This window comes from Pundamilia nyererei, unplaced genomic scaffold, assembly GCF_000239375.1.
Source record: "Pundamilia nyererei isolate P.nyererei 1_Seehausen unplaced genomic scaffold, PunNye1.0 scaffold00106, whole genome shotgun sequence".
Classification (NCBI taxonomy): domain Eukaryota; kingdom Metazoa; phylum Chordata; class Actinopteri; order Cichliformes; family Cichlidae; genus Pundamilia; species Pundamilia nyererei.
The window spans coordinates 1,017,532-1,032,498 of NW_005187507.1; the positions used below are offsets into that span (position 1 = coordinate 1,017,532).

Genomic DNA, 14,967 nt, shown 5'->3' on the forward strand with positions numbered 1-14,967 from the left:
TTAGACACACTGAAGCAGCAGCCGAAGATCAGTCTCAGCCTCAGTGAGGCTGGAGAGTCAGGACGCCCCCTGGAAGTTGGGTAAAACTGATCCGCCACATCAACAGCTAATTCACTGAGGGAGACGGGAATTCCTGGTTAGGGATTAGAACAGATTTCAAGGCGGTAAAGTACATGCAGCATGTAAAAGGACTGAGCTAAACTACATTTCATAAGATGAAATTACAAAATAAGATATGGATGAAGTGTAATGTAACAACTTTTCATAATGATGAGGTTACTTATGGGATGTTTAATGCCATTTAAGCATGCAAGGTCATTTGCGCCATCTTCCTGTTGCTAACAGCTAGAAGTACTTACTTAACTACTTTCCAGTTTTCTTTTATTGTTATATCCATTTTCCGTCGCTGTTTGTTTAGGTTTAGGAAATATTCATGGCGTGAGATAAAATGGGCCCTGTCTACACTCTGTGTGGTCACAATGGCAGTTAGGCAAGAACGAGATTACGGTGCGCTGACGTAAGAGCCAAACGTACATGAAAGAAGACGAGTGATTAACAAACTTCGAAAGGACTTGCGTAGGTTTTTGGCTCACATGGACAGATGGTGTCACATCCAGGAGGCGAGGGAATATGTGGACGGAGTTTGCAGAAAGCAAGGGAGTATGAGAGGCGAGGCTATGCAGAAAGGAGGTGCAGAAGGCTCAAAACAACTTCTTCAAAGAAGTTTTGAAGCAGATGTCTCTTTTCACTGCTTTCGCCTCCACTACAGCACCATCTACACACACACACTGATTAGACAGCAACAAGGGCAGGGTGATGTTGACCCCACTCAAACCGCAAGCCAGTGCTGTAGCAAAGATTATAGATTACTCGAAGATCTCGCACATATGGAAAATACCGGCTGGCTTTCTTCGGTGACTGTTACGGGCATGTCGAAATTAAAGTGGGAGGAAAAGTTATGTGAAATTAAAAAATGCTTGAAACATATATTTCTGTCACTTCAATAGACCGAGGAAGACCGCATCGGGTCTGAAAAACCCAAACCTATGAAAACAAGCAGAAGTCACAATACTACTGCTTTTCTGAAAAGTTTGGAGAATTTCCCAAGATTTTAACCACGTAAGCATCAGCCGGACGGACCACCTTAAACAATTAACCTGCGTATTTGGGTTTTTTTAATCAATGTTTAAAATTAATCAGTCCCGTCTCAATATTTCACAGAGAGTGCATCATTTTCATGTTTGAGAAGACTACAAAAAAATCTCATGGGAGCTTACTGTGTATTTTTAGTATTTAAACAACAGTCGATGACATTCTTAAATAGATATAAACCTAAAAATGTAATTTTTTTATCTGGATCTCCACACATGTAATGCTGAGCCTTCGTTTAACATCTCAATCTGTGCAGTTACAACGTTAACTAATGTTAGCTCTTTAGCTATAGTGCAGATGGGGAGCTGTCAAAAGGATCACTTAGATGACAACTGATATCTTCAGCTTTAATTAGTTAATTAATCAGACATGGCTTACTTAGTGTGCCATTAGTACCATGAGCAACTGCAACTACAAAGCGGTCACCTTTAAATACTTTTGGACAGAATCAGGGTAATATAACTATTTTAAGTCAGCGTAGTTTGTACAATACAGAAGATTTTTTGTAGTTACTCATAGTTTAAGCAAATAAATATTCACTAGTAGGTGACCAAATCAAAGGCATGTCTTATTTATTTTTTTAATATTTCTTTGATATCAAAATAATATTATATTAATGTTAGTATTTCATCTATTGGATTGCTTTTCACTCTCATCCAGGTCAGGTTTCCACACAATCAAACTCTCTATAATACTGATGATGGAGCAGGTTTCCAGATTCATCACTGACCAGCTGCTGTACCGCTGTGTCCTGTGCAGGTCACTCTGTATTAAAGTCAGGGCCTTTGGCTAAAGCAATGATCTGTGTGTGACCTCTGTTACATTTTAGGGATGAGTGAGTGGGCCCCAGGCGACAGTTACCAGGGATACAGTACGCAGCATAGAGAGGACATGTCAGTCACCAACACAGGGAGCTGCAAGGACAGGTAGGTATTCAGATTGAATAGGAGCTGGGTATAACAAGAAGTAGTTTTGACACAAGGACAAATGACCACACAGACGGAGTAAAGCCGTGCAAATGGAAATATTCGACAAGATTCATATATGCCAGTTTAATAAGCAGGTTTAAAATTGACAGCTGGGTAGTCTTAGGTGTCAAGAATAAAAGTTTGGAGCTCTGGAAGCAATCCAACAAATGCTTCGAGCTCTTTTGGACTTTCTACGAGCACAAGGAGTACAAAGAGACAGGCGTGAAGACACACAGTGAGAGGCGACTACACCGGACAAAATGTCTTTAAGGTTCCCAACAGACTCTGTTTCACCAGACCGAATAGCTTTGCTGACTGCCACAGCACTGACCTCCCACTGACACAGAGAAAATGACCACTTTCTACAACTTTAAAATGGCCTGGGGGGGGTGGCATGAGAGTACTGAAAATACAACAGACAATTGCTGACTCAATGTTTGTCAGGATATGGGAGGGAGGAAAACGTGTCCTTGACACCTTAAGCGGTTTTGGATTGAACACAACTTATTTTGACAGTTAGTTCTATATCATTGACTTTTTTGCAGCCAGACACACTTCTTGACAAAAATAAAATATTAAATATTAAAAAACAAACTAAAAGAATGAGAAGAATAACCTCACACGTGATGTCCACTTGTGACGATGACCAGGTGCGGCCAGGTTTCCTGCGCTGTGCACGTGTTATCATTATCAACCTAATGATAAACAGCAGTAACACAGCACCATTATTTTCTACACTCCCCGAGGTGCAATGCAGGCCTATTAGATCCTTAAGCTGATCTGTCTGCACACACGCACACGCACGACCTCACACACTAAAAGCCATAAAATATGACTGTAACATATCATACTATTATAGTTTGCTTTTAGAGGCCTCCCTGTCACTCTGTTAATCTAAAGAATGCTGTTCTGGTTTACAAGTAACAGCTGAAAATCAGGCAGAGAAACACGGTGCCGTCCTGATGGACAGGAAGACTTATGGCTGGCCTGGCTAGCAACCTCTTGAATGTCTGGGCTGAGATATATGATGAACAGGCAAACGTGGGAGGACATGGAGTCCCTGGAATTCTTGCAGAGGGGGCGAGCGTGATGAATCTGCATCTGCTCCTAACAGTACGGCGAATGTGGACATACTGTAGTTATCATCAGTGAGGTCATAAGTGGTGAGGTTATGTGTTTGGTGGAAATGCGTAACCTTGAAAACATGAAAAAGAAGGAAATGCACGTCACCGGCGGCCGTGGGTTTTATTGAAGCTAAACCCATATGCCCACAGAGTTTCTAGGAGGCAGTCGCCAGCTGGACGTAGTATACTGAAAGCCAGACTTCTGCCGTTGCTCAATCAGTTGTGGGCTTAGCATCATGAAATCTGGGTGACGATGACATCACCCCGCACCCGCATGAACCGTTTGTGTGACGTGTCAGTGCAGTTCCTCTTTGTTTGCTCTCAGTCAAGACACAGTTGGACCATAATTAGACATGCTGCTTCCTGTACAAAGACTTCCCTGTGTAATATTAATCATGTGAGGATAAAGTTGTAAATCCATCCTCTGCGGAAATTCCCCCTCTTTCATCTACTCTCAAAATGGAGAAAAGGCTTCTTTTCTCTTATGGGAACAGAACGTCGGTTTAATCAGATGTCAGCAATTTGAGAAGCTGTGCAGGCCTCGAAATCTGAAAATGATAAGGATTTTAATGTAGCTTTTTTTTTTATTCATCCAAGGCTGTCAAAGAAAGCAAACAAACAAAACCCTAGAAGGGTACTTAGAGAGCACAGACCGATACCAAAGCCAGTGCCTAGTCTCCCAGTTTAAAAGAAAGTGATGTGGATCCAACCCAAAATGTAATAGGCTGTTTCTTCTCCCATAATCCACCTCTCCCCCAGGTTTCATCGAATTCGGGCGGGTAGTTTTTGCGTAAAGCAGCTGACAGAAAGACAAACAGACAGCGCTAAAAATCAAATCACACTAACTTGAGAATCTGCCTCAATCTGAATCTGCCCCGGTGACCTGATCCTCACTGTTTTATGATACTGTAGAAAAATATTATGAGTAGATTTTATGTGGTATTTAGTGAAATTAGTTCATCTTCATGGAATATCACAGCATATAAAATGCCGCAGAATAATATTTTTGGTTCCCTAGCATTCATTTTCTTCTCTAAATTATACCATTCGTCATGCACTCATTACAAAGACAGTCAATTTTGAACCAATTCCAATTGCCTTTAATTTCTAACAGAAATAATACAAGATGCACATTTTTCATCTGCCTGACATCCATTGACTTTATTATTGTATGAAAATGCCAGACTGTGGCTGAATAAACACAAAGAAAAGTCAACATTATTCACATTTATAGATGAAGTATATTGGTTGGTGTTGCACTCTCTGCAAAATCTATCACAATCAAAGTCAAATGAAGTAAAAACTATTTTTAATCCTCGTGCGAAATTCTAATACTTGTTTATGTAGTGCTTGAAAACTTGTTTATTTCAGGCACACACACACAAACGCTTGAGATTAACTTAAAGGCAGACTGCAGGTAGCAATAAGAAATCATTGCTGGTAAGTGCACACAGACCAAGCCATAGGCTACAACACTGACATGTTGTGTGCTTCTCCTTAATCAAGTTGTAAGTACAACAGAATTATTCAACATTCATCATGGATACCTAAGCTGTCACTGCTGTTTAATGAGTATCAATTAAGCTGTTTCAACAGACTAGCTCAGCACATACTGTAGACACAAACAGGCAGACACAGCCCTAAGGAGAAGGTTCTTAACACGATGCCGTGCAAGTCTCAGGAACTGTTTAGGTACAGCAGTATAGCCAAAACAAAGAAAATATTTGGTATTTTTACCAAGCAATGTCTCTTAGTTTTATGGCAAACAGGTAAACAGTATCTGCTTCCAAGGTTTTTTTTTTAAACACTTGTGTTTTTCTGATTTTTTCCACTTTTGGAGTCTCCCGTGATGATGACGGTGATGCTTTCAAGAAGGAAATTCTTTCTTAGCGCTCTGTAAAGATGTACAGGATGCTTAGGTTGTGGCTAATATTACTCAGTCGACAAAAATAGACAAATTTTATGTATGTGGAGAAAAATGAAGCACTTTACTGATTGATTTTTATTTGACAATATTTTTGAGGACCGTTTTAATAACGCAAAATAGAAATATCACCATAATAATTTTAAAAAAAAACACACGAAATATTAGTTACACAGTAAAGTGGAAACTTTACTGTCATTCTTTATTCACGACCACGTTTAGGTTTCAGCCAATCTGCACCTCAAAGTGTCACGGGGCCGAATGGTAATGTGTTTAATAGAGTGCATGATCCACTGGACCCCCCGCCACGAAGAAAAAACAAACTCTTTATTCCTGTCACTTTACATTCAGTTTGACATTAAAACGTGTCTACTGCTAACAAAAATTGTCAAATGAGCCATTCAGCATTTGAAAGCTGTGCTAATTAGCAAGCTGAAGTTTCTACTCCCCTAAATCAGTGTTTCTAGTGCGAGAAGAGTTTGTTAGATAACGTCACTGAAAGCACTAAGAACACAGAATCATGAGAGTGCTGTCTGGTTTCTAATTCAGTGGGACTAATATGAGTTATTATTTCACCACTTTACATTATGTGTTTAATTTATAATTTAAGCTTTCTGTATCTGTAACAAGTAATACGTAAGATGACCATTAAAATCATTTGATTAAATCTCGTTAAACCGTCTGATAGTCTAACCAGTGTGTGGTTACTCAAATATAAAACAGTTTGACTGCAGCAGATTTTTTGGGATGTTTTGATAGTTTATAAAATCCACAAAAATTCAAATTATATTATTCCATCTTAACTGTGGCCAGGTCTTTTATTGCTTTTTGGGCATTCGATCCCTGCGGTCATGCCACTGAAACACATAAATTAGACAATTTAAGGTGTTTAAATGCAGTTAATTATAGAATGAAGATTACAAAATACCTCCAAATGACATTTCAGCTTGTTTTCCACAACCGAGTCTATATAATGTGTATTAAAACGAAAAAGATCAGAAACACAGGAATCATTTTGCATTCCAATACGATGGAATACAAAATAGGCTAATTAACTGATTCATTTGAAAGTTTACCAAAGACATTTAAAACAAGGCAAGAAAATTTCTCATTACAAATCTTGATTGGCAATAATAAGAAGTGTGAGTTAATTCTATTTGTCTTTGTCTGCCTAACTGTAACCGAATAGTACAAAATGCGAAAGCCTCTGCATGACCCCCGAAGAGAGACGGACGATCACAGGCCACCAAGGTCAACAGAGCCGGCAGAACATTGACTTGATTCATCAAATTAGCTCCTATGTAATTGTGCTGCATGACGACTCATAAAACACGTAGGCTATAAAGCTGTCAGGAAGCCATCAGCCTCGTGGTAAATGAAGTTACACAAGGTGCAAGGTTCACAACTTCATGCAGTGCTAGAGTAAAGTGTCCAGCAGCAATTCCTCTGGTCATAACCTCAAAGGCTGTGGCACAGGTGTGGATTTCAGTCGGGGGGAGGCACAAAAGATGCATCCTCCTTAATATTTAGAAGAAATGCGTTTGCACAGACTTTTACTTTGAAAACAAAACAAAGATATATATGTGCCACATGTTTTCATCGTGCAGAGATTTTTAACATGAGCAGAAATTTTGCTCATGAATAGATAATCATGAAATATGAATAGATGCCACATGCACGTTAAAACTATTTGATTCCCCCAACAAAATACACCAAAAAGGACAGAAGAATGAATCAGGCCTGTATTTGGAGTGTCTTAGGATTCAGGATTATTTAAACGATGATAAATAATTGCAATTTATTTGGTATAGTTGTTAAAATATGTATTTTGTTTATATAAATAAAGAAAAATTCCCTTTACATGAATGCAGAAAATGGAAAATTTTGTACATAAAGATTTGCTGGAATGCATGAAACGGACTGTTTGAAATTTCCAGTGGCAGGACCACCAGGACCTTGACTAATGTGTCCCATCCAGAGTTCAAATGAAACCCATGCCCACTGAGCCTGGCTGTGTGCCAGCATTTTGAATTTTGCTTGTAATGTGTAGCTCAGTAAAGGTGAAGGTAAACCCAGCCACTCAACGTAATTAAATAAAAATGAAATGAAAACAAACAAACAAAAAACCCAACTAACATAAATATGTAGAGTTTCTTGTGACATTTTCTTCTTTTTTGAGTTAATGAGGTAATTACCACTTAGAAGTGTACATCACTGTGCTTATTTGGTGCGTGTTTGTGGGTGGTATGCTCTATACTGTGGATGAATACTGCAGGGTCCAGAGCGGGCGTCTTGATAAGGTTCTGGGTTTGCAGAGCAGATTATGGACATTAACGATGTTCTGTCATTCCGAGCTCTTTGTTTTTCTCCCCACGGGATATTTAGTGTCTAGCTTACGATTTGATTATCTTTGAGTCAGAACAGCTAACTTGTAAAAGCACGAGTGAAGTTGCTGAGTTGATGACCAGCACGTGTACATTTTGACATTCGTTTCAATGTGAAAAGAAAGCTCCTAACGCAAGAGCAAAAAGTAATGAATATTAATTCCACTAATTAACTTGATGAGATAATTAGACACATTACCTGTCCAGGCCTTAAGTGTTGGAATAACAATGCCGCACGTTTATTTTTGTGTTTAAGAGACGGGGAGAGAGAAATATTCACTGAAATAGTCTCAGTTAATGAGCATTTGATTTTAGCTGGAATCAAACAGCTGAATATTTTTTTTATTTTAAAAAATATTTCATTTTTAATAAATACAGCTGGCTGCCTATTTTTTTAAGCTCTGTCAACTTATTTTGGTTTACAGTCTCAGATTTCCTTTACCCTTTGCCTTCCTTTGTTTAAGTTTAGCTAAATAAACACATATACTGGCAAACACTTTATAAAAAAACAAGCAGCTATAAGCAGCAGCAATGCTTGTGAACACATCGCATATCAGGGAAACAATCACATCTCTATCTACTGCTATCTAAAAGACTAATTAATAAAGACTTGATAAACAATTTTCCAAACCTCCAGAACACCTGAACGCATATTTAGTGGTCTGACCTCTCAGAGGCTCGTGGAGCATGCACTGTGAAGGCAGCTTACCTTTGTAATTGTTACAGATCACACCATTAGCACAATATTGTCATAGCTCCTGCTCCTGCAGTCAGTAGCAGCCGAGGGTTAATTTGCATAATAAATCTTAATTGAAGCTCATTAAGGATTTGATAAGAAGCAAATCAGGTACACCGCGGATAACTTAAGATTAATGCTTTCTCTTTTTTTTGGGGCCTGCAAAATGAAACGAAAAGGCAAAATCAATCAATAACGGGCAACCTAAAACAACGCAAAAAAAAAGAAAAAAAGTAAAAGAAAACTTTAAAAAAAGAAACCGGGAAAAAAAACCAAAAGGGGAACCTTCCCCAACTGAAAACAACAACCAACGTGCCGCCGAACCAAAACAACCCAAGAAACCCAAAAGGGCCCCAACCCCGAAAACCGAACAAAAGGGAATTTTTAAATCTGGAGAGGACCTCTTTTTAAGAAACATAATATGTTAAGAGCTTTGAAAAGCCTCTCAGGTTAGGTTAACCTGATCCGGCTGTGATTGTATATAAAAACCTCCTAACCATATGGCCGACACGTATGCTCTCTGACTGACTACACATGTAGGTCAACAACTACAAGATGGATTTCTTCACTTACATCTTCTCGACTCTGCGTGGACACAGACGATGTCCTGACAAAGCGGCATAAACTATGGTAGGAATGTATATCATTACAATAATACGAAGCATATGAGCTGCACTCCGCTTTACCATAAACCATATAAGACACACCATACCTCCTCTGTGTAATCAATACCAGGTCCTCAGTGCTACTGTATTAACTGTAAACTCGCCTTGTATTCTTATCCTCTAAATCCACATAAATGAACAACCAAAGCTATAAAGTCTCCTCCCTATTTTCCTCTGTAAATCATTACATCTTTAGGGACCTGGACAAAATACCATAACATAATTTCTTTTGTACTTGGAATGTCTAGCAGAAATAATGAGTTTTAGCCTCCTTGCAATAAACTCTCCCAATATTCCAGTTATTGTCAGACTTAATGAGGAAAAAAAAAAAAACATAACAAGAAATAGTCTCTTTTCTGCAGTGATGATCACATGGAAACATTATCCACATGAATCACCCCAACGGCATATCAAATTGTGTCATTTGCCTGGAAACTAGTGCAGGTCTCTGAGGGAAGGCAAGGTGAATGAGCAGTTGCTGTAGAGAGGTGCAACACTGCACAGGCACTTGCCTTGAGACCAATCATAACAGGCTGTTTTTTCCACACAGGAGAGAGCGCAGCGCGGAGGAGAGAGATCACTGTGCTGGAGGGCACAGGAGTCTTGGTTCTTATCACCTAGACAGTGCACCACACTGTCTGCCTCTCACGCAAACAAAAACCTTCCCAAACTATTAGCCATCTACACCTGTCAACTAACTAGCACGCAGGAGAAAATGCAACGAGATCACGCTGGAACCACCTGACTTGATCCCACCCCCCCTCCCTTTTTTCCCCCCACCGTGGCGAGAATATACAGCAAGAAAACTAGCTGATGAGGAGAAAGTTATTAAAGGATATCTCTATGGGGAGCGGCTGCAAGTTAGAGAATTGCAAGCTTTGCAACAAAGTGTGCACATAGAGTCGGGTTTGCTCATAAGAAAACAAAATTTCAAGGCTGGATTTGATCAAAACAAAATATTTGCCCTGCTGAAATAAATTCACAGAGATATGGTGCATAAAAATACACTGATTTAATGAGTGCTAATGATAATATCCTTTGGTAACTATTCAAACAAGAGTTTTGCACTCAGAATGAGCACTGTTACAAAATGACTACTACATATTTTTTATTATAAGGGGAGGTTTTTCATCTTATTCTGCAAAAACTTTCATTATCTCCTGTATCAAAATGACAAAAAAGGCACATGGAGGCTTTTTTTTTAGCAGTAACAATCACATGATTTCCAAGGCCAAGAAGATGGTTTGCCTCATTGTTGTCATGCACTGTGTCTTTTCTCTGGAAAACCATGTAAGATTATGGGGTGTACTCTGTAAAAGGGTCGGGCAGTCACCATATGTTGTGCCATGCATGGATTCCTAACTTGTAGCCTGATGATGCAACCGTATCAAGTATGGGGAGAAGCTCAGTATGTCAAAAAGCTATACTCTAGAGTCATAGTCACAGGATAAATATAAAAAAACAGGCATACACGAGATCAGTTAAATTATCGAAAAAAGTTCAATCTAGCAAGACCATCATTCCTTTTAAATCTTAATTAGTCAAATAAATGTAAGAAAAATCACAGAAAAAAGTCGGTACAAAGGCTTTAGACAAAAGCGAGTGAATACAGAGGAATGAGAGCAGTAATGGGATTTTAAAAAAATACAATAAGACTCTCTTGTACTTGCTGCCATTTTCCTCGCAGTTTTTGTCATACAAAATGGACTTCCTTTTTCTACCTAAACTGGATAAACAACATCTGCCTTGATCGTAGGATGTTTTCTGAACAAACCACTTAGGAGGAATTTCTGCTAGCCAATTCCCACAAGCTGCTGTCAGTCACTAGCTGGCACTGCAACACTTAATGCCTTTGTCTGTTCTCCAATTTATCTTGTTAACAGCAAATTGGGCTAACAGTTTGAGGCAGAGAGCTATTGTAAAAAACAGAAAGAGGAATACTCCCACGGCCGCAAAATAACATATGGCTCCCTTCACTCAAAAATGCATCCCGTGCACTTATAGGGCTTTACGTTTACACCATATATAAAGCCGATATACAAATTTCATCCTGGAATCTGCAGCCTGATAGCCTCGGCCTTAGTGATGTTTTCTCAGTAATAAAGTAAAGGTTTAGTGCATCCTATCCCGGACTGGTGAGTAATTGGCGTTTTAAATTACCACACAAACCCTGTATGTAAAGGAAGTAAATCAGATACAACTGTGGTCTCACATTTACAAATACGCCTATTAATAATACAATCCCCAGTAGAGAATGCAAGAGCCCTGAGTGCGGCATGTCCTTTGAATAAATGCTCGAGCTGGAAATTGCGATTTTTTTTACCACCTCACAACACCTTGCAAAACACTATTTCCTACCAAGGGGGGGATACTGCATCTTTAAGAGCCCTACAAAAATGAAACCTATTCCTTTGCATCTTCCATGCTCTTATTTCAATACTCCTCTCTCCTTGTTCCCCCTCCACACATCATTAAACATATTATTATAACATGACTGTCAGCCTGCGCCTCTCTTCGCTCCATTCTTGCTCTGCCAGGTAATCAATTTGTCGTCACTCTCTGTAACCCCAGTAAAGTCATCAAGTGAAATGAGTTACAGCTGCAAAGAGCCTTCAAGAATACAGGAGGAAAAAAAAAAAAAGAATGCGAGAAAAATGACAACACAGCCCAGGAATATTCCACCGCTTGATAGCACATCCCAGGTCTTGAAGATGAAATATTAATGCACAATTTGTTTATCTGCAGGCCCACATCTCTCCAGTGCCGAGCTGTTAATTTTCTATCGGCACAGACAACGGATCAGTCAGTCATGAACTCTTCACAGCCATTACCGGGAGACATTTTGATTAAGTATTCCTAATGTAGTGGATAGGAAAGAATGAAAACACTCTGCCTGCCAACTTCTGATTGACCATTAAGCCACTGATGAATGTGCCTGTCAAAGAGGAGACAATTACCTCAACAATGAAGAAACTCTTCTGGAAGGCTTATTTCTCTATAGGGCTGACACATTTACCAGAGTACAGGCGAGGCAGCTGAGAGCGTGTAAAGGGATCACTTAGGCATCTACTCAAAAGTTCTCTGAATAAAACTGGGGGCATTGTTTTTAAGAAAAGAGGGCTTTTGGCGACTGAAATGTGGGAAAAATATTTAGTGTGTGACTGTATGGCACCGAGTGTCTATGTGTGTGTGTGTGTGTAAACTGAGAGTGTGCCGGGCAGATAAGGGTCTCAGTATCTTAAGCGGGTATAAAGAGACGCTATTATTGGCAGCGAACAATCACCATCTGGTTGCTACATCCGCAACCATAATAAAGACTGATAACTTCTCAGCACACCACAACCAAGTAATTGCATCCTCAAACGCTGAAATACCCTTGATCAATCTAGTTTTAATGCACCGGCTCGATCGCAATGAGGCAGCCTTTTTGGGAACATTATAATTTACATTAAATAGCACAATTGCTAACGCTGCTTAAAAAGTGGTCAAAGGTAATTTGTGACCTTTTTGTGTAGTTTAGATTTTTTTTTTTTAATATTATAAGCAAAAATTAAGTTTAGTGGTATTTTTTGAGGGGGTCCTTTGGGATAGAAACGCTGAGATTCAGCTTCCCTACAGTGCTGCATTAAAAAAGAGAAGCTGTAAACACAAACATTTACAAAACCGTTTTGCAACTAACATGCTGGCCTCCAGCACACACTGCACGGGCCTCCATATAGCGTCGTTTGTGTGCTTTAACAAAACAGCAGAATGTACATAAGCATTTGACTAGATTACCCCGCTTCACAAAAAGTAAAAATGTGTGTGTTGTGGAAGTGTGCACATCCTGTTTTGCCTGCCAGCAGCAAGGATGGAGTGTATATGGGTGCCTCTGTGTGTGTGTGTGTAAGAGAGAGAGAGAGTGTGTGTGAGTGAGTGTAACCCATTCTCCATTTGTCCATAAGATTATGAAGAGTTCATACAGAGTTCATCTGCTACGGATCCAGCAGCTCCACATCTTTCAGCCCCTCTCCACACTTCATGCGGGTCAAATCAAATGCAGTGAGAGAGGGTTAAAAAAAAAAAAGTATGGACAAAGAAAGTTTCTGATCAATGAATGAATAAATGCCCCTTGACATGGTATGAGTATTTTTTTTTCTTTTTTGGAGGGGTGGGGGGCACCTAGAAGGCTTTATTGTCCTTCCTTTCCCCCTTTCTAGTGTTTTCCATTATTAATCTAATTAATCATCCCAGAAGTGCTCTTAAAGCTGCAAGTCTTCCTCTACTGTTTTATAACATTTGACTTTTTACAGTAATTGATACCAAAAACTGGTGTCTGAGGTCCCTGATGAATCCCCCTCACTGGGCTTCTAGAAGGTCCCGAGTGAAATGAGAATTAGTTTCATTTCCGTATTATTAAATTCACTTTATCTGCGTTCACGTTCTTCTCTACAGGACATAGTAACCCATAGCCACATGTACATTTATAGAAAACCTGCTCCGATGGGCTCCTCGGGACAATCTCTTACTAAACGGAAGGATCTGATTCGTATCTCTTCGGGGGTCCCACATGATAAAAGTTTGAAAGGGAAACCCTGTGTTGTAGACACGCTATTCGCAGAATCGTAAAACAAATATCGACAAATCTCACACTCGTATTAAAAACAGGTTCTTTTTTGACAAAAAAAAATCTCTTACCCGCAGCCCGTTTGGGTGCCTGCTGTTTCCTCCGTGGCATTTTTTTCTGGAGTCGCAGTTCACTACTGTGCCCAGGTGAAAACTGAATGCGGTCTACGATAGTCCATGCATAGACAGAGAGTGTGTGTGAGTCTTTATTGTGGCTCTCCGACTACTTCAGTCTCTCTCACTATATAAAGAAAAATCCAGTTAGGAATCGTTTTTAGAGAGAGCGGTGGGGGGGAAACAGATGTTAAATCGGGATCGTTCTTTCACCTTCTTCTTCCTCCTACGGGCTGCGAATCTTCTTCTTTCACGATCCGTTTGTGTCCATCAGTGCCACATATGTTGATCGACGCGTGTCAGTCAGTTCCGCAGGCTGTTTTCGGTGGCTAAAATGTGTTAGGAATGCGCGTAAAAAGCGTTTGGTAATGGTACAGTATATTACGCACGGTGCAGGCGAGGGGAGAGGCGATGCCAGCAGACATCGATCCATAGAACAAACTGAACATTAAAAACTCCTCCCTCCTCGCCTGGACTTGATGATGGCAGCGAGACATTTGTTACACTAGATAACCATGAGTTTATTAAAGGAACAGAGGCCAGAGAAAAGAGACGGGAGCACAGGCTGTGTGCTGCTGGGCTGCTGCTTTCTATCACTCTGTGCTCGGCGCCTTTTCATGCAGCTTTTCTTGTTTTTAGAGCCTTTCCTGCAGCTTCCGCTTTGCTCGCTGGATGAAAGACAAGTTTGTAAGATCTCCAGCAGACATGAATGAACTGCCGCAGACACACGGTTATTGTGTGGGTTTGACCGAGTAACTCGCTGAATGTTGGAATAAACCTACTTATGTGACCAGGCTGATTCCAAAAAACAGTCCGCTCTTTGCAGGAGTATCAAAATGCACAAAATTGTTTTGTTTTTTTTTGTTTCGGTTAATACTTTCCAAGCTGAATGCAGTTCTGGAGGCCTGATGTAAAAATGCTTTATATGCGTTGTAAATGCTTCATAAAGTCCCTATGAACGTGTAATTGGTCTGAGATTATGTATGGCCATGTCGATGGCACTGTGGATACTCAAATTACAAAAGGGTCCTGAATCGATAATTACAAAACACACAGTAAAAACTGACATTTCAGGACACTGTTTACATAAAGATCACATTAGACTTAGTTCCTTCCTCTTAGTTCTCTAGTCCCTCCTGTATCTCTGATTAATCTTCTCATTATGGCTACAAATAAGAGGCATCAATCCAAGTGAAAACATGACCAACTATTTAATTTAGAATTACAACCTAAGAATATTTTCACTATAAATTAATCTGCCCATTATTTTCTTGAAAAAGTGTATGATGAAAGTA

At 39.7% G+C, this 14,967-nt stretch overlaps 1 protein-coding gene across 1 annotated transcript in view; it reads right to left on the bottom strand.

Moving 5' to 3' along the window:
• Positions 1–14,159, bottom strand: part of tshz2 (teashirt zinc finger homeobox 2) — a 39,445-nt gene extending 25,286 nt beyond the window's left edge. The window contains exons 1-2 of the mRNA XM_005740977.1: positions 13,886–14,159; positions 13,631–13,799 (exon numbers count right to left, since the gene is read on the bottom strand). Of these exons, the coding sequence (XP_005741034.1) occupies positions 13,631–13,670 (40 nt within the window). The 5' untranslated portion in view covers positions 13,671–13,799; positions 13,886–14,159. The remainder of the gene's footprint in view (positions 1–13,630; positions 13,800–13,885) is intronic.
• Positions 14,160–14,967: the final 808 nt, after the last annotated feature.